Source organism: Barbus barbus (genome assembly GCF_936440315.1).
Source record: "Barbus barbus genome assembly, chromosome: 15".
Lineage (NCBI taxonomy): Eukaryota > Metazoa > Chordata > Actinopteri > Cypriniformes > Cyprinidae > Barbus > Barbus barbus.
The window spans coordinates 19,281,840-19,302,970 of NC_136743.1; the positions used below are offsets into that span (position 1 = coordinate 19,281,840).

Here is a 21,131-nt window from a genome sequence, read left to right on the forward strand (position 1 = left end):
ACAGTACATAATGTATTATAAAAAGCATACAAAAAAACAGGAAAAAAACCTTTTTCAGTTACAACCAGCACCCTTGCTATGGGTGTGAATCTGCCAGCCCACCTCGTGGTAATCAAATCCACACTGCACTATGTTGGTGGCGCATGTGAAGAGTACAGTGAAGCTGACCTTTTACAGATGATCGGGAGAGCTGGCAGACCTCAGGTACTGCTAACACAATTCAGACCATGACTTTAAAAGTTGCCTCCTGGCCCAAAAGTCTTTATGTGTACAGGTTATAATAATCTAGAAAATAAATGTACTATATTGTATTAAATCAAACCAACCTACAAGACATGCATTTATTATGTCTTATATTATTGGTTAGATTTCAAGCACTAAATATCAACTGGAAATGCAAACATACAGCTGTTATAGTATTAAGATTGAGACCTCAGCACACACTGGATTTGTTTTTTGTTTAGTTTGATACAACAGCAACTGCAGTGATCATGACCCGATCTCAGACAAAGGACAAATACACACATTTCTTGAGTGGCGTAGACAGCATAGAGAGCAGGTATAACCCATTTTGTTAGTCTCAGAAGGATTTTTATTATCCAAAAACATATGATATAGGCTAGTCTGTTTATGTGTTATCTATGTATGTGATGAATACAATAAAATTACTATTTTCAGCTTGCATACAAACTTGGTGGAGCACTTGAATGCAGAAATAGTCCTCCATACCATATCTGACGTGAACATGGCTCTAGACTGGATCCGCTCCACCTTCCTGTACATCCGTGCTTTGAAAAACCCCAAACACTATGGTATATCCTAAACCTTAAATCCCATACATCAAACGTGCTGCTAGCTGTTCTTTATTAGTCTCTTTAATATTTTGTCACAGGTTTTTCTCCTGAGCTTGACAAATGTGGAATTGAGACTAAGTTACAAGGTATGAAAAATTGAGTCAGTTCATAATAAGTAGTTTGAAAAATTGACTAGGCTGAGCATCTTGTTTTGTAAATATGATTTACACTGTGTTTTAGAGCTGTGCTTGAAGAACCTCAACTCTTTGGCCTCTTTCAACCTGATTACCATGGATGAAGACATTAACATCAAGCCCACAGGTTACTGATGATGCTCTTTTTTTCAATTAAAATATATGAAGTTTAATTTAGAGCTCCTTTTCTCTTTTTATTATTATTTTAAAAAAAATTATTTAATTATTTTTTATCAAATTTATCTTTGGTTGTAATGTCCATATAAATGGATTGGTCATACACAGAGACTGGAAAACTCATGGCCAGATACTGTGTTGCTTTTGACACTGTGAAGCAGTTCAGGATGGTGACAGGAACAGAGACATTACCCGAGCTGGTAAGAAAGCATTGTTGTTCTTGCAGCATTTCCTGATCCATTGATATTAACTGCTTCAGAACATCATATAATGATATAAACACGTTTTCTCACTTTCTAGATTGAAATGATATCAAAGGGGAAAGAATTCAGTGATGTGCAGTTGAGAGTAAATGAAAAGAAAACCTTGAACATGTTGAACAAGGATAAGAACAGAACCACCATCAGGTCAAAGTTGTCTTCAGTTACCTAATTCCCATATACTGTAAAATAATATATTTTTTTTAAGTTGTAAAAATAAAAAAGATTTCTAGAGCACGTTTTACTAGAAAATACAATTTCAGTTTTTCTCACATTTAATTCAGTGTTTATTTGCTGTTTTTCGTAATTGTTTGAAAATTATAAACAATTTCTGAGTGAAAATTGTTTCTACACCATTTTTTTAGTGTAGCTAACATATTGAATATGTAGACTAAATCATGTGAGTTGCAATATTTTCTTTTTAGGTTTCCTATGGAAGGAAAGATCAAAAGTAATGACATGAAAGTAAATTGGTAAGGTCTTGCTATTACCTTTTGGATGTACAATTTTGCCACTTGATTGCATGGCTTTCGTATTTGTTTTGTTTTTTATTTATGCATGCAGTTATCTTCTCATCCTAGTCTGATTCAAGCTCAGCTCGGCTGCATCCCCATTCAGGAGTTTGGACTCATACAGGACACTGGAAAAATATTCAGGAATGGAAATAGAGTTAGCAGATGTAGGTTACTTATATGTCTCTCTTTAAGCTTCTGCTCTCTCTGTCTGATGACATGGCCATGAAATTGCAAATGTGTAATTCTTTCTTGTGCTACTTTTTACTTAGCATAGATTTACCAAAATGCTGCTTTTGATCTCTGCCAGATCTGACTGAGTTTCTCAGTCATCACTCCAAATCGAATTTCTCAGCTCGACTCAACTCATTAATTCTTGCCAAATGTTTTCGAGCTAAATTGTGGGAGAACTCGCCTTACATCTCCAGACAGCTTGAGAGGATAGGTCAGGCAGCATCTATACATTTTTTTAAAAGGCTTCATTTAAAAATGTAGTGTATTTGTTGTGCTAAATGTGTGTGTTTTTTATATTTGGGGTCTTATTTTTTAGGATTAACACTTGCCACTGCTATGGTGAATGCAGGGCTTACAACATTCAGCAGAATTGAGCAGACCAGTCCTAGAGAACTAGAGCTAGTAAGTCAAAATATCTTAATTGAAAAGAAAAAAAAACATTTATTCATGATGAAGTCTTTCTGTCGTTACAGTACTATTACAGATTTTTTTTTTTTTTTTGCCAGATTGTGAACCGACACCCTCCATTTGGGAACCAGATTAAGGAAACTGTCAGCAAACTTCCAAAATATGAAGTTACTTTGGAACAGGTAACATTTTATATGTGTGTATATTTTTATTTTTATTTTTTATGTTGGGCGACCTGCTATTCTTCATACAAAAATTATTTTAAACTGCCTATTGCTAATTATTTTATTATTATTATGAATGCAGCTTTTATGATAGACTACATGAGAAATTGTTTACTTTCAAAATTTTCTGCAGAAATATCTACAGTTAACTAGTGAAGGCAAAAAGATAAAACTTATTACGGGACCTAGAATACATATTTTCGCATATACATCACATTTTAAAGATACATAAAATATTAAAGATGATAATAAGAAAAACTGCAGTTTGAGCCATCATAATTTTACTATTTCTTATATAATTGTATTTAATGACATATTTTCCTAGATTCCACGATACAGTCTCTCCACAGCTGAGATTTCTGTCACAGTGAACTTGATGAATTTCAAGGAGTTGGCATCGAAACAGACAGCACCAGACCACCATTATGTTGCTCTCCTTATTGGAGACTGTAACAATAATGTAGTTTTCCAGCAGAAAATCCTGTAAGATCTATATGATTGAATAATCAAGGCAAGTTCATTTTCCTTAAAATATGAATAAATGAAAGAGATGCATCATTTATTTTTCAAGGAACACATTGCTCTCGAAATCTGGGAGCTTTTCGAAGAGAATCGAGGTGACAAGAGCACCTAAGGGAGAGGAGCTAAGCATTCATTTGATCAGCTCTGAATATGGTCAGTGGTCACATAGCCCATGTCTGGCTTTTTGGATGTTCAGATAGTGTCATTCAGTAAAATGTTAAATATTTGTCTGGCATAAACATCTTCATTTAGAGTGCTCTGGTAATATCTAATAATATTTTCGATTAAATAATGATAATTGATTATGTAGTGGGACTGGACGTTCAGCAGACGTACAGAGTCTACTACTCAGGAGTGAAGCGGTTTGGAGCTGAGTCCTGCATTAGAGAGAACCCTACATGGAGAGTGCAGAGGATTCACAACATGGAGAAGACTCAAGGCACTACACTGACAACTCCAGCTCCCTCAAACAGAGGTCAGACTCCTTGACAACATGATCACAATATGATCAGATCTCAGATAGAAATACAATACATGTTAAAGTGATACTCCAGCCCAAAATGCAAATTTTGTTATTAATCACTTACCCCCATGTCGTTCCAAACGCGTAAAAGCTTAGTTCGTCCTCGGAACTAGAGCCCTGCACGGGCCTAAAATTTAGGCCCTAGCCCGGCCCTGGCCCAAGACGCTCAGGCTATTCTCTGTCATCAGTAACGCATGGATACGTATTGTACGTTTATTTACGCTGATTTGAACGGAAATAGCGTATCCATGCGTTATTGATGATAGAGAATAGCATACGCACTTTGCGTTCATTGGATGCTTTCCAAAATGGCACTACGTTGACACAGAGAGGAGAAGAATTGTTGAATAAATGTTGTTATTTTTTATTTTCTTTGCGTACAAAAAGTATTCTCGTCGCTTGACATGGGGGTAAGTGATTAATGGCCAAATTTGCATTTTGGGTATCCCTTTAACTAAACTTGAAACATCCACAAGCGGGCAGGTGAGACACATTTACGATTACGTGTGTTTGTCATATCCATCTCAAAGACATCTTTTGGTTCTCACCCAAGATGAATATTAATACCAGATTGCTCTGATAAATCTGCTGAAACGGAATAAAGTATAAAATGCTTTTGGCTCAAACATCACAGCTTAATTTTTTGGAGACTTTCAAAGATTACTTAATATAGTCATTTTCTTTATAGATCCAGTGGCTCTAAATATAGTTAAGAGACAGTGCCATCATGTTTGCAAAAACAAGGAGTTCTGTGGACATGACTGCTGTGAGTATGAGAGACTCTACATGATCCCACACCAGGGTTCCTCAATAGACGGCCTCCGGGCCACATCCGGCCCATGAGAGAAAAATGTTTGGCCCGCATTAATTTCAAATAATAGGGGTGCAAACTTGTCACCTTTCGGCGAAATATGCCGTTTTCACCTTGAAATATGTAATTCACGTAAATCGTGTAGATCTGTAAAAAAAAAAAAAAATTGAGGGGGGTGGGGGAAGGGAAGGGGCCGTAGTCGTCGTATCTGCGAGTCATCTGTGTCACGTCACCTGTAACGTTTTTTCCCCCTGTTGGCAAAGGAATGGACCCGCCCTACTCTGCCTCTGATTGGCTTACCTTAATGTTCTTTCACTCATCCAACCAATCTCACTCCTGAAGCCTAACGTTTAGACACTGCAACTGTCCATATTTCGGATGGAATGCATTTGTATCTGCTGTAAATTATGGTGTTCCAGTTTAAATGGTGATTACTGCGTGAGGCTGCTGTTTTTTTTGTTTGTTTGTTGTTTTGTTTTGTGTGAGGCTGCTGTTGCGATAGCTATGAAGATTGTAAGTTTCGTTAACACTACATTAGTTCGCTACCCTTTGCAAAAATGCTCCTCAGTCTCAACCTTAACATTTGTCTCACATATCAGTAAGCTATTACTCTGACATGAAGTCAATTTGAGAACTGTTCGACCTACAAGTAAAGCATACCGTTTAATGTACAGTAATATTAGTATCACTCAGCTCAAGTCAGGCAGCGCTAAGCCATAGCTAAGTAACAGCCTGTTTCAAGACGGAGAAACACATGGCGTTTAGCCCGTCAGCTGCTTCAAAAATTTGAGTGCTAAAATCTAACATAAAATAACATCTTAACAACAATCCTTGTTGATTGTAGACCGTAGTTGTCGCTCAAATGTCTTTTAATCGAATAAAGGTGTTTTTCCTTGAATGGTGCACTGCAAAAAATGCTTTCCTACTTAGAGTTTTTGTCTTTATTTATTTATTTATTTTATATATTATCCAAAACGACTTACAAATGAGGACATAAGAAACAATCAAAACCAACAAAAGAGCAACAACATGCAAGTGCTATTACAAGTCTTGATTAGCCTAACGCAGTACAGATAATTATTGTTATTTATTTTATTTATTTTTTAATAAAAAGACATATAGATCAAATAAAATTAGAATAGAGAGTGCTAGAGTTAGAGGGTCAAGTAAAGATGGAACAGAAGAGTTTTTAGCCGTTTCTTGAAGATGGGTAAGGATTCAGCTGCTCGGATTGAGTTGGGCAGGTCATTCCATCAGATGGGAACAGTTAATGAAAAAGTCAGTGAAAGTGTTTTTGTGCGTCTTTGGGATGGCACAATAATGCGTCGATCACTTGAAGAACGCAAGCTTCTAGAGGGCACATAAGTCTGAAGTAATGAATTTAGGTAAAGGGGTGCCGAGTAGGCTTGCTGTGATAGACGGTGTTGGCGGTGATACCGGTGTTAAGCCGCAACACCGGTTACTTCACTTGCCCACCGCGGCACCGTCCCTCACCGTAATTTAGATTTTTTTTAATAGTAATAAAAATCATTTAGTTCAGTTAGAGAACAGACACTACAATTAAAACTGAACACGGCTGCTCAATGGAACACATCGTGCGAACGACAGTCGCACATCACAGATCAGATTTCATTGAACATGTGAGGAGAGTGAGCCGAGGTGACTGACAGAAGAGTGAGGTAAGACAGACAAGACGATGGCAGAAGAAGTTCAAAACAAAATGTAAAAGTGCCTGTTTAAAAAATTACTTTGGATTTTGAAAAGCCTGTTGACCTGCCATTTATCTAAGGTGATATTGGAAGGTTTTTTTTAACATTCGTTTCTCATTTATTTGGTTCCACAGTATTTGCTAGTTTTTATTTTATTTAAACTGTGTGATTTTCCCCCCAAGTGAAAGTAAAATGCGCACGGTGCTTTTACAAGCAAAGGAAAGTGGGAAAACTCAAACAAACTAAAAACAAACAACTGTTTGATGCCGAATTGCCGCAAATTCGAGGAAAAGAGTGAAAACTCAAACGACCCCACCACCACCACGGTAATACCGGTATTACCGGTGTTGTCACACGTCGATTAACCAGTGGGAAAATTTCCTCACCGTCACAACCCTAGTGCCGAGCCAGTGGTGGTTCTGTAGGCAAACATTAATGCATTGAATTTAATGCGAGCAGCTATTGGTAGCCAGTGCAAATTGATGAACAGAGGCATGACGTGCGTTCTTTTCGGCTCATTAAAGATTAATCTTGCAGCGGCATTTTGGATTAATTGTAGAGGTTTAATAGAATTGGCTGGAAGACCTGCCAAGAGAGCATTGTAATAGTCAAGTCTGGACAGTCTGGACATGTTTCTGAGTGACAGAACCTAGTGATGCCATGTAGACAGAAAAGAGAAGTGGTCCAAGAACTGAGCCCTGAGGCACCCCAGTAGCTAGATGTTGCGACTTGGATACCTCACCTCTCCAAGATACTTTGAAGAACCTGTCTGAGAGGTAAGACTCAAACCACTGGAGTGCAGTTCCTGAGATGCCCTTTCTCAATAGGGTTGACAAGAGGATCTGATGGTTGACCGTATCAAAAGCAGCAGACAGATCCAGCAAGATAAGTAATGAAGATTTGGAAGCTGCTCTTCCAAACAGAAAGCAAGGCAGTTTCGGTCGAATGTCCACTTCTGAAGCCAGATTGATTACTGTCCAGGAGGTTGTTCTGTGTGAGAAAGACAGAGACTTGGTTGAACACAACTCGTTCAAGTGTTTTTGCAATGAAAGGAAGAAGGGAAACCGGTCTATAGTTCCCTAAAAGAGTTTGGTTAAGAGTGTTTTTTTTAAGAAGTGGAGTTATATGAGCCTATTTAAATGCTGAGGCAAAAATTCCAGTGTGAAGGGATGTGTTAACGATGTGAGTGAGTGCAGGTACAACTGCAGGAGAAATGGCTTGAAGGAGATGAGATGGAATGGGATTAAGCGGACAGGTAGTAGGATGACTGGAAAGGATAATTTTAGAGACTTCTGCCTCAGAGAGTGGAGAGAAGGATGTGAATGAGTGTATGTTTGCTGGTAAGATGTGTTTGATAGATTGTGGTGTGGAAATTTGTGCAGTGAGGTTTGTAATTTTATTAATGAAGAATGTGGCAAATTCGTCAGCTGATAGAGATGATGAAGGAGGGGGAGGAGGAGGACAAAGGAGGGAGGAAAATGTTTTAAAGAGCATGCGAGAGTTTGTCTTGTTTCTAGTCCAAATATATCTAAAGAATTTTAAATCAAGAAGCATTTTCTAGACAAGTAAAAATGATTGTCTTAAAAAAAGTCAAAAGTGAGTTTTTCCTTAAAACAAGCAAAATAATCGGCAAATGGGGTAAGCAAAATAATCTTATTTCAAACCGAAAACACGATTATTTTGACTTTTGACTTATTTTTTTCTGAAAAAAAAAGAAGATTTGATTTAAGAATTTTTTGATATTTGGACTGGAAACTTTGTAAACAGCAGCAACAACAACAATAATAATAGCGAACGTTTTAGTCCTAACATGGTCGGTGGCCCTTGGCTTGGTATTGTTGGCAGAATTTTTGGCCCTTGGTGAAAACTAATTGAGGAACCCTGTCCTACACCGTGCTGTCATTATCTTTGCTGTTTGAGTCATCTAGTTTCTCTTATAGGCAAAATTGGAGTGATGAAAAGGTCTGTATGTCAGTCAAATTTCACCTCGTACCTCGACAATCTAAAAATGAGGAATGAGAGGCTCTGCGAGACTCCTGTGAAACGTTTAAAGGTCAGAATTCTGACTGTCAAGGGATGTATGTACATAACCGTCAAAATATGATCCATTATAGTCAAGGAATCGTTCATTTGAATGGCTAGAATTAATTTTTTGCAAGATATGCTGTATTGTGTATGTGTCGTAGCCTAAGTCCTGTTTTCTTGACTTTTCCTGTAGATGAGGATGAATAATGGGACAGCAGCTGTAAGCATGCAGCAGTTCTCATACAAACCCAAAGACACACTACATGCTGCCAAGAAGTACATGGGTTTCCTGTTGGCAACAGAAGTTAACTTAATAATGTTAATGAAGCTGACATTGGTGAGATTGTATTATTTTGACATTCATGATATTGACATTTATTCTTAAGGTTTGAGGGAAGTCAGTGTTACACTCAAAGTACATATGAAATCAAGGAGCTAGAGGCCAGTTTTGACACTCAACATGAGAATTCATCATTTGAGTCATACTATGATGGTATGTTTGCTCATCACATACTTATCACATGCACTCAATGTTAGGTTAAATCAGTGAATCAGTGTTGTTTTATTAAAAACGTGCTGGCAAAATGAGTAGGAATGTGCACCGTTTAATTTTGAGCTACAGGTAAAAAAAGTCAAATATCAATTTTAGTCAAATTTGGGGTTTTCTCAAAAATTTGTTCATTAAGTCCTCGTTTAGTAATCCCAACACTTCAAATAGTAATTAAACATCTAAAATTATCTATAATTGTACATTTTCTGAGAGGAGTACGCTGACTCTCACCTGAAGCGTGCGCAGAATTACAATATTGAAGTATTCATGCAAACATTATTTGTTATGTCTTAAGTGAACATTTGGGGAACTGTTGGGGAAAAACATCTGATGTGTAACATTATATTAGATCTGTGCATACAGTAGGTCATAATATATAGGCCGTCTGTCTCATTAATGTTAAAATGAAAATAAAAGAGGGAATCATTTGCTGCTCTTGATTGAACTGCTTTTGTAGTTTTAATAATCAATTTATTTGTAATGAATACACTAAAGATATTTTTACATTGTTTTCTTTAATGTTTTTGTTTAAATGTGAAATGAAAAAGGTAATGCATTATTTCTTTCTTATATTTGTTGTACTGTTTTTATTTTTTGCATGGGTTTTTATAATAACGAAGATAAAATAAAACAAATGCTATATTGTGCTTACTAATATAGTTATTATTATTTAGAAAAGAACTGAAGGAAAAGAATCAGCGTTGCTAGGTGATTTTACTTTGAAATCTTCAGAAAACTTTAACTCTATTTTTCACAAAACTGACTTTGCTGACTCTATCGACTTTGATGAAATCGTACATCATTTTGAAGGTCTTTTATTGGAGAATATAGAAAATAAAAATAACTCATTTTTGAAATTTTGACTCATTTTGCCAGCACAGGTCATATTTTATCATTGAGATAATATTATAATTTTTATTAATAGTTAGAATTTTTTTAATTTTAGATTTTCTCGTTTCATTTTACTTTTTAAATTTTTGTAGAATGTTTTTGTCATTTTTTTGTTAGTTTTTTGAATGTCTATGAGGTTCTTATAGATTATTTTACTCATTTTAGTACATCAAGTTTAAATGAGAAATTTTCCTCTTTCTCCTCCATCTAGTTTAGTAAGTCTGATGTATCAATTGTCAAACTATCTACAGGTTACAATGATGAGCTGGGAGACTTTTATTCTGAAATTGGAGACCCAGAACATTCTCAACCTTTGGCTTTAACTCAAAGTATGTTTTTTAGAGCATCTGATGTTTGCTATATATTGTTCATATTATAGCAATAAATAAAACATAAAACTGAAATAATCTGTGACATATCTTTTCAGGGGTTTTGATTCACAGTCAGCTCAAGCCAAGCAACGATGGACAGATGAACAGAATAAGTGCTAATAAAGCCAGTGTTTATACCGCCCATGCAAACCCAGAGCACAGTGCTGACTCTGATCACCTCTGGTCTGGTTCTCTTGATGTGACCTTTGACCTGAGAGTAAATGATTGGGATGATTTTGATGATGGTAACCTGGTTGAAGCTAGTGAGGTGTGCTGTGATTCCGAACTATGCAACTCGATGACAGACCATGGTCAACCTTCAAATGCTGGTTTGTTAGGATCATTTTATAGTCTTCTCTTTTAAATTTATGATGTATCTTTGGATATTCGGTCTTGGTCAAATAGTTGAATTTTAAATACTAAAAGTTTGTGGGTTTTTTTTTGTGCATTAGGAGGTTTGGCTTCAGCCTCACAATGTACAGCCCAAACCATACAAGGAACTGCAAGTCCTGTCTTGCCACAAAGGTAACCCCTCTTCATTCAAATGTGTTTCAGTATAACTTGCATTGATGTGTGGGGTATTTTTCAAATCAAATCATCGCAAAGTTACCGCTACTGATTAATAGCATGTTTAATAGGAATATAAGAGCAGTTATGCTAGGGCCCCGTGGGTGTAATACATATATAAATATATAATATCTTTTGAGCTATCCTTTGCTTTTGGCCAAATGCCTTAGAAAAATACACACACACACACACACATATATATATATATATATATTAGGGCCGGGACTTTAACGCGTTAATTTAGATTAATTAATTACACAAAAATAACGCGTTAAATTTTTTTATAACGCATTTTAATCGCACTTATTTTTGCACCGCGGAACGTTTCTCACTGGATGAGTTTCGGCGGACCGATTATACTGGAGCACCAACTAGCGTTCAGACTTGCGTTCTCGTGGAGACCGGTCTTGCCAAGCTTCCTTGGAAGAACGAACTCGGAAGGACGCGAGAACACAGAACGCACACTTATGAGAACTGAGATGTACTGCATTCCTGCTTAACTGACCGCATAGTCTCAGCATAAGCAGCGACCAATGAACAATAAATATTACAAAATGTCATAACTTATTAAAACATTTCATACTATTATAGATATTACTTTCATATAATTGTATTGTTTTATTTTACAGCGTTATATGTTTTACTGTTAAGATTCATTTTAACATGCCAATAAAAATGCAGACTTTCTCCGGGTCTTATAACTTTATTAAAATTAACCAAAACAAAACGATAAATGTTTACTTTCAACTTGAAGAGCCGTTAAGTATTTGTGAGAGCGACTTTAACGCTTACAGGCTTCCGTACACCGGCCACCCACAGCGTTTTCTGGGATTTCTAACGGCTCGATTCTCTCAAGTCTGCACTCGATGCATCCTCAGTTTCAAGAACATATCCGGGCACTTTCATGCATCCTCTGTACTTGCGTTCTTGAGAATTGGAACTGAACTTCGACGGTTAATGATGACGTAGAAGGAGAACACAAGGACGAAAGATCGCTGAAGAACGCATATTGAGAAACAGCCAAAAACAAACCACAGTGAACATGGACAAAGAAGCTGATGAGACCGCTTTGGTTGGCCCTGTGGATGGGAAATTTAAAAATCCATATAAAAAAACTTACTTCTCACTGTTCTCAGGTCAAATATTTATATGCGATTAAAATGCGATTAATTTCGATTAATTAATTACAAAGCCTCTAATTAATTAGATTAATTTTTTTAATCGAGTCCCGGCCCTAATATATATATAATTTTATTTATTCATTTTTTATTTTTTTTTTCAGGATCCAACCAATGGCTGTTACCTCTCAAACTGTAAGTATAACTGTATTTCCCTCAAATTGTTCAAGAAGAATATGGTAACCAAGTCTTTTGTATGTACTAGAAGAAAAGATCGCTGTGATTGTGTTTTAGTCACATCAGGTTTTATTAATCATCTCACAGGCAGTGTGCTCAGAAATTATTATGAAGTCCCAAACACCTTCAGTCCAAAGAAGATTTGATTTTATCACATGGACAGATGCAGCTTTGAAGGAAAACACACCTGTTAGCAGGTATTTTAAGAAATAATTAACTTTAATTATCATATTATATTACAGATTTACTGTGTGTTAACATTTTTTAATAATTACAGGGATCACACGAAGGACATCTGCAATGAGACCAGTGTTTTTCTGGGGATGTTCGATGGCCTTTTTTAGAGTTGCTGTAAAGGATTCCTGACATATTTACGTCGTGTTAGGATGTTCTTGGTTTAACACTGAATGTGAACGACAAAAAGAAAAGTTGTTATATGTTGACAAAGAGCTTTCTATCAATTTTGAACAGGTTGAATTATATTTTGACTTTTGAGATTTAATATTTTAGAAATATTGGAAAATTGCTCTGTAAATATCACATGAAATTAGATTTTTAAGACTGCCAAAATGTTTAGAAGTGATTTATTAAGTTTTTTTTACCCCACAGTGTTCTTTTAGCGGTTGGGTTAGGGTTATTAATTTGAATTAGCTTTATGTAAAAATACAAGTCTATGATATGATATTTACATAGCTGTAATACACTTCAAGATGTTTACTTCTGTCTTAGAAATATATCAACCTTACAGAAAATCAGCAAGTAGTTTGACTCTTTTCCCCTCTCCTCTCTTCTCCACTCTCGGTTAATTGAAGAAATTGTTTTGTGCTTGACCAAACAAATCAGCTGCATCATGTCAATTATAGTTGTGGCAAAAGTTTATTATAATTTTAAACAGCAAATTATTTACATTGATTAGCTATTGAATCTTAAGCACCTTATCTGGCCAATTCACCCATATAAAATCAAGACTTTTCAATAGAGTCATTACTAATCACTTAACACATTTTAACTGCAATTATCGAAATATCTTCAGCATTCAAAAAGATTTCTTCAGTTCATCAGTGCAAGGCATTACATAGGTCTGACATAACTGACAAGAAAAAAAAGATTCATTGATTAAATTTGTTGTTGTTCTCCTCTCATTCTCTGGAGGTGACAGTCTTCATCTGCCCCACTGCGCTGGGTTGTGGTTTTGTAAATATAGCCATCTCTCGTATCAGTGTTGCTAAAATAGAACATGCTAGTTAGCTTACAACCCATCAACCTAATATGTGTCATAGAACATCTATTTAGATAGATAGATAGATAGATAGAGGTCTGTGTTGGAGTGAAACTTACTTTTGCATTGTAATGAATGCCATGCATTTCAAAATTCCTCCCAAAAGTAACAAAGCTCCACCTACCCAGGCTACATAGAGGGCAGGACCAAATGTGTACCTGACCATTCAAAACAAAGATAGAGATAACAGGATTCAGCACTTATCAGACACCTGTGAATCATATGCGAGTGAAAAATCTTTTTTTTCCTCTTACCTGGAAGCAAATGAATTAAATCCTCCCATGCCCCCCATACCCATGCCTGTGCCCATGCCCCCCATACCCATGCCCATGCCATTCCCACAATGTTTTCCTCCCTTCTCTCCTTGCTTTTGATTGTATTGGGTTGGGTATTGCATCATGAAACTAGGCACTATTTGATCAGCATACACTGATGATCCAGAAATATCAAAAATACCTGAAAAGAACAAAGATGATGTGGACCATATTGAGAATTATTGTAACAATAACAGTTTGTTAACATAATAGAAACAAATTGAAAGATCAGTGGGGTTCAGTTAGATACTGGGTGATAATAAGCTTTTTTTTTACCAGCAATGATAAACAAAATCCCTGCGCTTAGCACCAGTTTGCCTTTGGTCAGTAGATCCATGCTTCTCATATTGAGGCACTTTAGGCAGAAGAATCCGATGAACACTGCAATCACACCTACTAAAACTGCCACTATCATCAGAGCTCTTATAGCCTGAAGGATTCCTGAAAAAATACAGGGATATAGAATATTAATGCTTTTGAATCAATGCTTTTTGTTTTATTTAAAAGTGATAGTTCACCCACAAATTAAAAATCTGTCATTTATTCACTCTCATGTCATTACAAACCTGCATGACTTTCTTAATATATTTTGAAGTTTTGGTTCCCATTGACTTTGATTATGTGGTTAAAAAATATAATGGAAGTCAATGGGAGTTTGGTCATTAACATTTTAAAAAATATATTTTGTGTTCCATACAATGATGGTGAGTAAATAATGACAGAAGTTACATTTTTGGACTTGAGCAGATGACAACACCTCCTCAGAGACATGGAAAAACTTTTTATATAGCTACCTTTTTTTTAGACTAGACATGTTATAGTGAGAAAAATAATTTCCAGCACAAATTTCTAATTTTAGGTTCCGGAATAGACTTGGTTGTCATTATTGGGTTTGAACACAGAAAATCGCATTATGTTAACCTACTTGAGTAGCTCAGGTAGCTGTAGAGAGGTTGGCACACGGCGAGTCCAGTCTGGGACATCTCGCAGTCCTTCCACAGACCCTTATAATGGTGGATGGAGGTTGCCTCGTGCTCCTGCTGGTCTTCGGTGCACCAGACATCCATGACCGTGGCAGCAAGAACTCCAACCGTACCGATGACGCCTGATACAAAGCCTGTGGTCTGTAGTGCTGTGGCACTCATTCTGTTTGTCTTCGTTTCTCGTCTAGGATCTGGTGAAGTTGGTGGTGAGAAGTGTTGAGGTTGACTGAGGCTGGACAGGGTGACACTGCTTTTTATAATGTGAAGGCTCACATGCACACTCATAAAAATGATACTTGATAAGCACTGAGTTGTCATAGTTCCACCTACTTTCAGCAAAATTATAAAAAGAGTAATAAAAGGAGTCATCCATAAGCAACATCTCTCTGATACTCACCTGATGTGTAATATCTAAGAACAGTTAAGACTGGCCTTACAATGCACACCTAATTATTGGATCATTTTGACTTGGTGAGTAAGCATTTCACTCGAGACAAAGTCTTGTCTTTGCCTTTTCTTTATCTCTGATTGTTCCTCTGCTTAATACTTGACAATTACTGATGCATGAAGAATCAGCAGAAGGTGAAAAGAGTGCTAACAACGAGTAATTAATGACAGTTGTAGGACAGCCAAGAAAACGTGAGCCCTTGTGGAATGAGCAAGGATTCTAAAACGTTATTGCATTTAGTTCCATTAAGGTGCATGTGATAAGATGTATACTGTACATCATCCAATAAATTATTAGAAAAAAAAAGCAGTGATCACCTTTATGGTTGTGCATGATATCATGCAGTTGCAGCTTGTTTATTGTAGTTAATGATATGAATATGTTCCAGACATAATCAGCAGTTTCTGTAGAAAATGTGTGTGTGTTTGTATATATAGTGCTTTATATAGAAATTACAAATGTTAGATGAACTATATATTATATATAATGTTAGATTAATTATTTAAAATTATATATGAATAGATAATGACATTTGTCAACTCGATGCCTCAAATGATTTCCATCTCCCCCACCTCTTGTCCTTCTATTAATTCACATATTCATACATCTTCAATATAGACTGTTAAATTAAACTGAATTAGAGAAAATAATTGGAATTTTGGAAAAACAATAAAAGGTTGATCCCAAAAAAGCCACATCGCTTTAATTAGGCTAAATATTCAACCCTGCTTTGCAACCCTATATTTGTAATTAGAACATCAATATAAATATATTACATTGGACGGGGCAGAGGACAGATAAATGACAAAAACATGAAAAATATTTCAGGATATGGGGGGAAAAAAACAATGGCAAAAGCACACAGGTAATGCATGAAACAAGGGAATGCGAAAATCTGCCTTTATTATGCAAAACAGAACAGACAAGCATTTAGACAATTTGTTTACAATTGAAAAGTTAATGATACAATGTTTTTTTGCCTTAAGGCTTTCAGTCACAGCTTTTGAATGCGGTCAAAATATGTTTCAACAGCCTGTGGATAAATCATAAGACTATAACTAGCAAATAATCAAAGGTCAAATACTGCAACCTTTTAGTAGGTAAAATTAAATGTAAGTAAAAATGTCGGTTGTGATGTATAATATTAAAATATTGTGTATACAGTAAGTTGACCGTTTATTTTGAATAAACAAGTGTTTTATTTGAAATGTGCATGCTACTGCTAAAATACCTACAGAGACACTTTTACAAATCAACAGGTCATGTAACATCATAATGTTTTATTTATATATATATATATATATATATATATATATATATATATATATATATATATATATATATATATATATATATATATGCGTGTGTGTGTTGTTGTTGTTGTTGTTTTGGCAGTTTAGCATGTAGAAAATGTCTTTGAACAAGTTATTCGCTCCATTCATTTACATAGAAATTTTCAAGTAAAGAGAAAATGCCATAAAGACTAGCCTATTCAAATCACCACTGTGTCTGGTATTTGATTGTGTTAAAATTCATCTTTGGCTCTGTGCAGTAACATTTATCATTATTACAATAATAGCAAATAAGCTTTAGCCTATTAATCAATGTGAAAACAAATAGGCTATCCCGTACATACAAACAAACAAATAAATAAAATGATTATTAATAATAATAGTTAAACGTATTTTAATCAACATTTATTCAAGCTGCACTTGAACTTGAACTGAGAAAAGACCAAAAAAGATAAAAGTTTCTCTATTTAAAAAAACTTTCCTCGATGCTATTGACATTTTAATGACTGAGTCACAGCGCTGTAGAGCGGATCGCAGTCTTGCTCATACCTGGAAACACTATATAGGCAAGTGGAGGTGTGAGACTGGAAGAAGACCAGGGCGAACAGTTACAGGGCAGCAGGTATCCGGGGTTTGCAGGTGACAGGTGAGTGTGCGCGTACTGACCCGAGCATCCCAGACTCCCGAAGGACCGGTGTCCACTCTGATAGCCAAAAGCAGAAGAGAAAGCCAACGAGCCCGGGGCTAAAGCAAGTTTTTCGTGTTGAAAAGCCGTGGTAGCAGTGCTAACAGTTGACCGGCTCGGCTCCATGAAAGGATGTTGCATGGACGCAGCTGAATTAAGGGGTCTAGGTTTGTCCAAATTTGAGAGCGCTTGAAGTTCTCGCTCGCCGTGACGCGGTAAAGTCAACAGCGTGTCCTTCCTCAGCAGTCCTTTAGGTTTGCGTCTCGGTCGGTATTTGTAGTCGGGATGCTCGCTCATGTGTTGGGCGCGTAGTCTTTTGGCCTCGTCGATGTAAGGTCTCTTTTCAGACTCAGAGAGCAGCTTCCAGTCGGCGCCGAGTCTCTTGCTGATCTCAGAGTTGTGCATCTTTGGGTTCTCCAGTGCCATCTGTCTTCTCTGACCTCGCGACCAGACCATGAACGCGTTCATTGGTCTCTTGATGTGCTCAGTGGGCTGCTTCATCATGTTCCTCGAATTCATTTGTTGCTTTGCGTCACGGAATTTAAAAAAAAAGTTTCTATAACACCTGAAAGTATATTGAAGTCATTTGTGGAAAGAGAGGGTTCCTCCTCTGATGAGGTGAGGTGAGATATGCAGCGGTGTTTAAAAGGCAGAATTATTTTTATTTAATTTTTTTGCCACTGAAACTGAAGTGTGTGAGAAGGTTTGTGAGACGTTTGTTTCAAATCTCTTCCAAAGAAAGCTTTGCAGCGAGGAGCGCGCGCTCTGAAACATCGTCACCTCTCGTGCCCAATCAGCGCGTGAGCGACATAATACAGTTACAGTGATACCAGAAAAAGTGATTTCTGCGAAAAGAGAGACTCAATGAAGTTAAAATGACTTTAAAGCTGCCTATAAAAGTTTAGGTAAGCCGCTCTTTCAAACAAACACACACACACACACACACACTTGAATTTACAGTGCGAGGAGGACACTATTAAGTGAACTCTGTCCTTGGTGCGACAGATTATTTACAACAAAAGCTGTCATAAGCAAAACATGTCCATGCATTTTATTTGTGATCAACAATCTAGCTTAAAAGTTATATGAATGCATAAGGGGAAATGTGTATTTTAGAAGCCACAACCATTTCCTTTGCGACCATTTTTCTTTGAATCACCTTCTTGCTTTGGCCAGTGAATTTCACATGCTCCTGCAGAATGAATCAGTTTTTGAGAATCAGGTGCAAACATTACACTTATATAAAATGATGTCAAGTATTTAATGTAAAAACACTCATTTACACCCAAGAATACTGAAGCATTTGCAACATTCATAATGTTATACAAAATATTTAACTTTCAAATAAATAATTTCTTTTAAACGATCCATGTATCAAAGTACCCTGGAAAAAATGCATCAATATCAAAATATTTCAATACTGATCATTTTTCTTGAGCAGCAAATCAGCATATTAGAGTGAAGGATCATTTGACACTGAAGATGCTGATGCTAAAAATGTAGCTTTGAATCAAAAGAATAAATTAGGCCTACATTTTAAAATAAAGGGAAAAAAGTTTAAATTGTAATATTTCACTATGTTACTGTTTTTCATGTATTTTTCATCAAATAAATGCAGCCTTTGTGAGCAAGAGACTTCTTTAAAAAAACATTTAAAAAGTATTGTCTCCTGGTTGCTTTGACAATTAATTATGTTTATACGTTCATCACACAATGCTTTGCCACTAGCTATACCATTTTAAAGCCCCCCCTCCCTTTATCTGCACAGCTGTTACAAATGCAATATGGCATAGGAATGTAGAAATATAAAGATGTGTTAAACTCTCAAAAACAACAATTTCCTCTATTAACAGCTGGTTTTTGTTATAATAAGTAATCATAAGTATAATATGTTAACTTTATATGTTTAGATGTCAAATATTTGGTCATTGCACCAGGTTCAAATTTAACATGCAATTTTATTATCATATAGTTTATATAGCTGTGTTCTGCATGCATTCTACACTCTCAGAAAGAGAGAAAGAGAAATTGAATGCATATGACTATATGCTCCCTGTGGAGAGTGATTAGCAAGACTATAGTTGCCAACAGCACAAATTGACCAGCATAATCTGTTTTTCCTCCAAGCAAAATAGCAGAATATCAGTTCCTTTATATATCACGTCAGAAGTATATTTTCAAATTTAGAAGGAAGATGGAAAATGCAGTGCTTGAGAAAAAAGAGAGTGTCCAGGAGAGAGAATGATGCTTATGAAAGGAACTTTCTTCTTTTTTTCTTTTTTTTTTTGTTGCATTATTTTCTCCGCAATTAACTAAATGAGGGTGGAAAGAAAATACTTTTTTTTAAATTTATTAAATTACTACCACCCAGGAGGATCGACAAATATCTACATAATTGCAATATCTATAATAATAATAACAATAATAATGAAAATAATAACCAATAAAAGGTATATAATAGATTAAAAAGGGAAAAGTAACAAAATACACTGTAATAAATTGTACTTAAATGTAAATGGTAAAGCGTGCATTTATGTGCATATAACATTTGTATCATGCAAAAACTATATAAATGCACACACATATACCTATAAATAAATACATGCACACATATACACAGTTTCACATAACCCCCAAAAAAACTTTGGCCACTCAAAAATAATTTCAAGCAATTTCTACACTATGTTTTCTCTTGCATGTTGCATGAATCTGTAAATACAGGCATTTAAGCATGAAATAAAACTCTGATTACTCTCGGACTTTCTTCGGTGTAGTAAAGAGCAAGTGACACCTTAAAGCGGTATTTTGAAAACCTCTTCCAGAGCAATCCTCCAGATTTCCTCTGCTCTGGGGGATAAATCTTGTGCTTATTTTAATCATATTTGAGAGAATTCAAGCTTTGCTTTAATAGCCTTTCATGGAAATATTGGTGGTAAAAATGTGTTGGAGGACTGACGGAGACAGCTCAAATCCTGAGAGGTGTCATGATCTATCCCTAGCCACTCTTGTCCCTGTGAATTTAATACTGGCGATAAAGCCGAGGGACATTATAGCCTGCCTATCTGCAACCCCCAAATCACAGCAGTCAGCAGTCAGTTAGAGACATTTGCAATAAGGCATTTCTGCAAAAGCACTAAATGCAGGCTGAAGACTTCGAATGTGCCACAGCAAATTAAACGGAGCTTTTACGTGAAAGTTGCCCTGTAAGCACTGCAATACTTACTCAGTGTGAGTTGATGGGGGATGTACAGAATGCAGAGATGCAGGTTTTTTTTTTTTTTTGGTGTCACATATCAGTGTCATATGTCATTACAGTTAAATATTCAATCCAGAAGGTCTTATTTATTTTCAATACCTCTAAACGAATCTTTGTTGCTGTTTATCATGGCATGTTAAACTTACTTTGATGTGAATGACCTTTTTGTTAAGAAAATAAAATGTTTCGAGTTCTTGGATGCAGTTTTCTGTCTCACAAGATATTTTTGTGTGCGCATGAGAGAGAAATACAGAAAAATGTCTGATAATCTTTAGCATTTGTCATATTCTAATGTCTGTTAAGACCGTTGTTTGAGAAAACTTAGTATTTACTCTTAACAGGAAAAAACGTAATCACCATTCATTATGAATAAAACATTTTAATGCAACGAGAGTATTTTTTCAAGTATTTCCAGTAACATCCTGTGACGTTTAATACTTTTGTTTTTCTATAAAATTGTGCAACTGTCTACTGTATATCACCACTAGAGGTCACTGCCAATCATACATGTTATATCTGTGAGATTCTGAATATAGGACCTATGGCAATATTATGATGTGATTTAAACCAGTAGAAATTATTTGGCTGTATTATGTCTTAAATGTTATTATATGCTATTTAGAGCTGAAATCCTAAAATATTAAAGAAAATAACACACACTTTTTTTCTGTTTTTATCTCCATGTAATGAAATCTGAAAAAGAAAGGAATAAAGTAGATACCTAGAAATTGTAATAACCCAATTTTA

At 35.8% G+C, this 21,131-nt stretch overlaps 3 protein-coding genes across 7 annotated transcripts in view; 1 reads left to right on the top strand and 2 right to left on the bottom strand.

Moving 5' to 3' along the window:
* The window catches only part of hfm1 (helicase for meiosis 1), a 26,625-nt gene extending 13,741 nt beyond the window's left edge, over positions 1-12,884 (top strand). For all 5 annotated transcript variants that reach the window (XM_079434546.1, XM_079434548.1, XM_079434547.1 and 2 more), the window contains 25 exons: positions 59-204; positions 465-559; positions 679-812; positions 893-940; positions 1,035-1,115; positions 1,274-1,365; positions 1,466-1,572; positions 1,851-1,898; positions 2,007-2,104; positions 2,248-2,382; positions 2,488-2,573; positions 2,678-2,761; positions 3,129-3,286; positions 3,375-3,478; positions 3,636-3,800; positions 4,537-4,614; positions 8,309-8,421; positions 8,587-8,669; positions 8,780-8,886; positions 10,086-10,163; positions 10,262-10,534; positions 10,658-10,730; positions 12,055-12,085; positions 12,215-12,324; positions 12,405-12,884. In XM_079434546.1, coding sequence (XP_079290672.1) covers positions 59-204; positions 465-559; positions 679-812; positions 893-940; positions 1,035-1,115; positions 1,274-1,365; positions 1,466-1,572; positions 1,851-1,898; positions 2,007-2,104; positions 2,248-2,382; positions 2,488-2,573; positions 2,678-2,761; positions 3,129-3,286; positions 3,375-3,478; positions 3,636-3,800; positions 4,537-4,614; positions 8,309-8,421; positions 8,587-8,669; positions 8,780-8,886; positions 10,086-10,163; positions 10,262-10,534; positions 10,658-10,730; positions 12,055-12,085; positions 12,215-12,324; positions 12,405-12,471 — 2,594 coding nt within the window. In that variant the 3' untranslated portion in view covers positions 12,472-12,884. The remainder of the gene's footprint in view (positions 1-58; positions 205-464; positions 560-678; positions 813-892; positions 941-1,034; positions 1,116-1,273; positions 1,366-1,465; positions 1,573-1,850; positions 1,899-2,006; positions 2,105-2,247; positions 2,383-2,487; positions 2,574-2,677; positions 2,762-3,128; positions 3,287-3,374; positions 3,479-3,635; positions 3,801-4,536; positions 4,615-8,308; positions 8,422-8,586; positions 8,670-8,779; positions 8,887-10,085; positions 10,164-10,261; positions 10,535-10,657; positions 10,731-12,054; positions 12,086-12,214; positions 12,325-12,404) is intronic.
* On the bottom strand, positions 12,525-14,865 carry cldn18 (claudin 18; the record flags this gene model as incomplete). Its single annotated transcript, XM_079435753.1, has 5 exons — positions 12,525-12,530; positions 13,531-13,564; positions 13,661-13,862; positions 13,997-14,161; positions 14,646-14,865. 5 exons carry the CDS (start codon positions 14,863-14,865, stop codon positions 12,525-12,527), a joined length of 627 nt encoding a protein of 208 aa, XP_079291879.1.
* A 2,089-nt stretch (positions 14,866-16,954) lies between these two features.
* On the bottom strand, positions 16,955-17,647 carry LOC306881568 (transcription factor SOX-14; the record flags this gene model as incomplete). The annotated part of the gene is made up of 1 exon (XM_079435754.1): positions 16,955-17,647. One exon carries the CDS (start codon positions 17,645-17,647, stop codon positions 16,955-16,957), a length of 693 nt encoding a protein of 230 aa, XP_079291880.1.
* Positions 17,648-21,131: the final 3,484 nt, after the last annotated feature.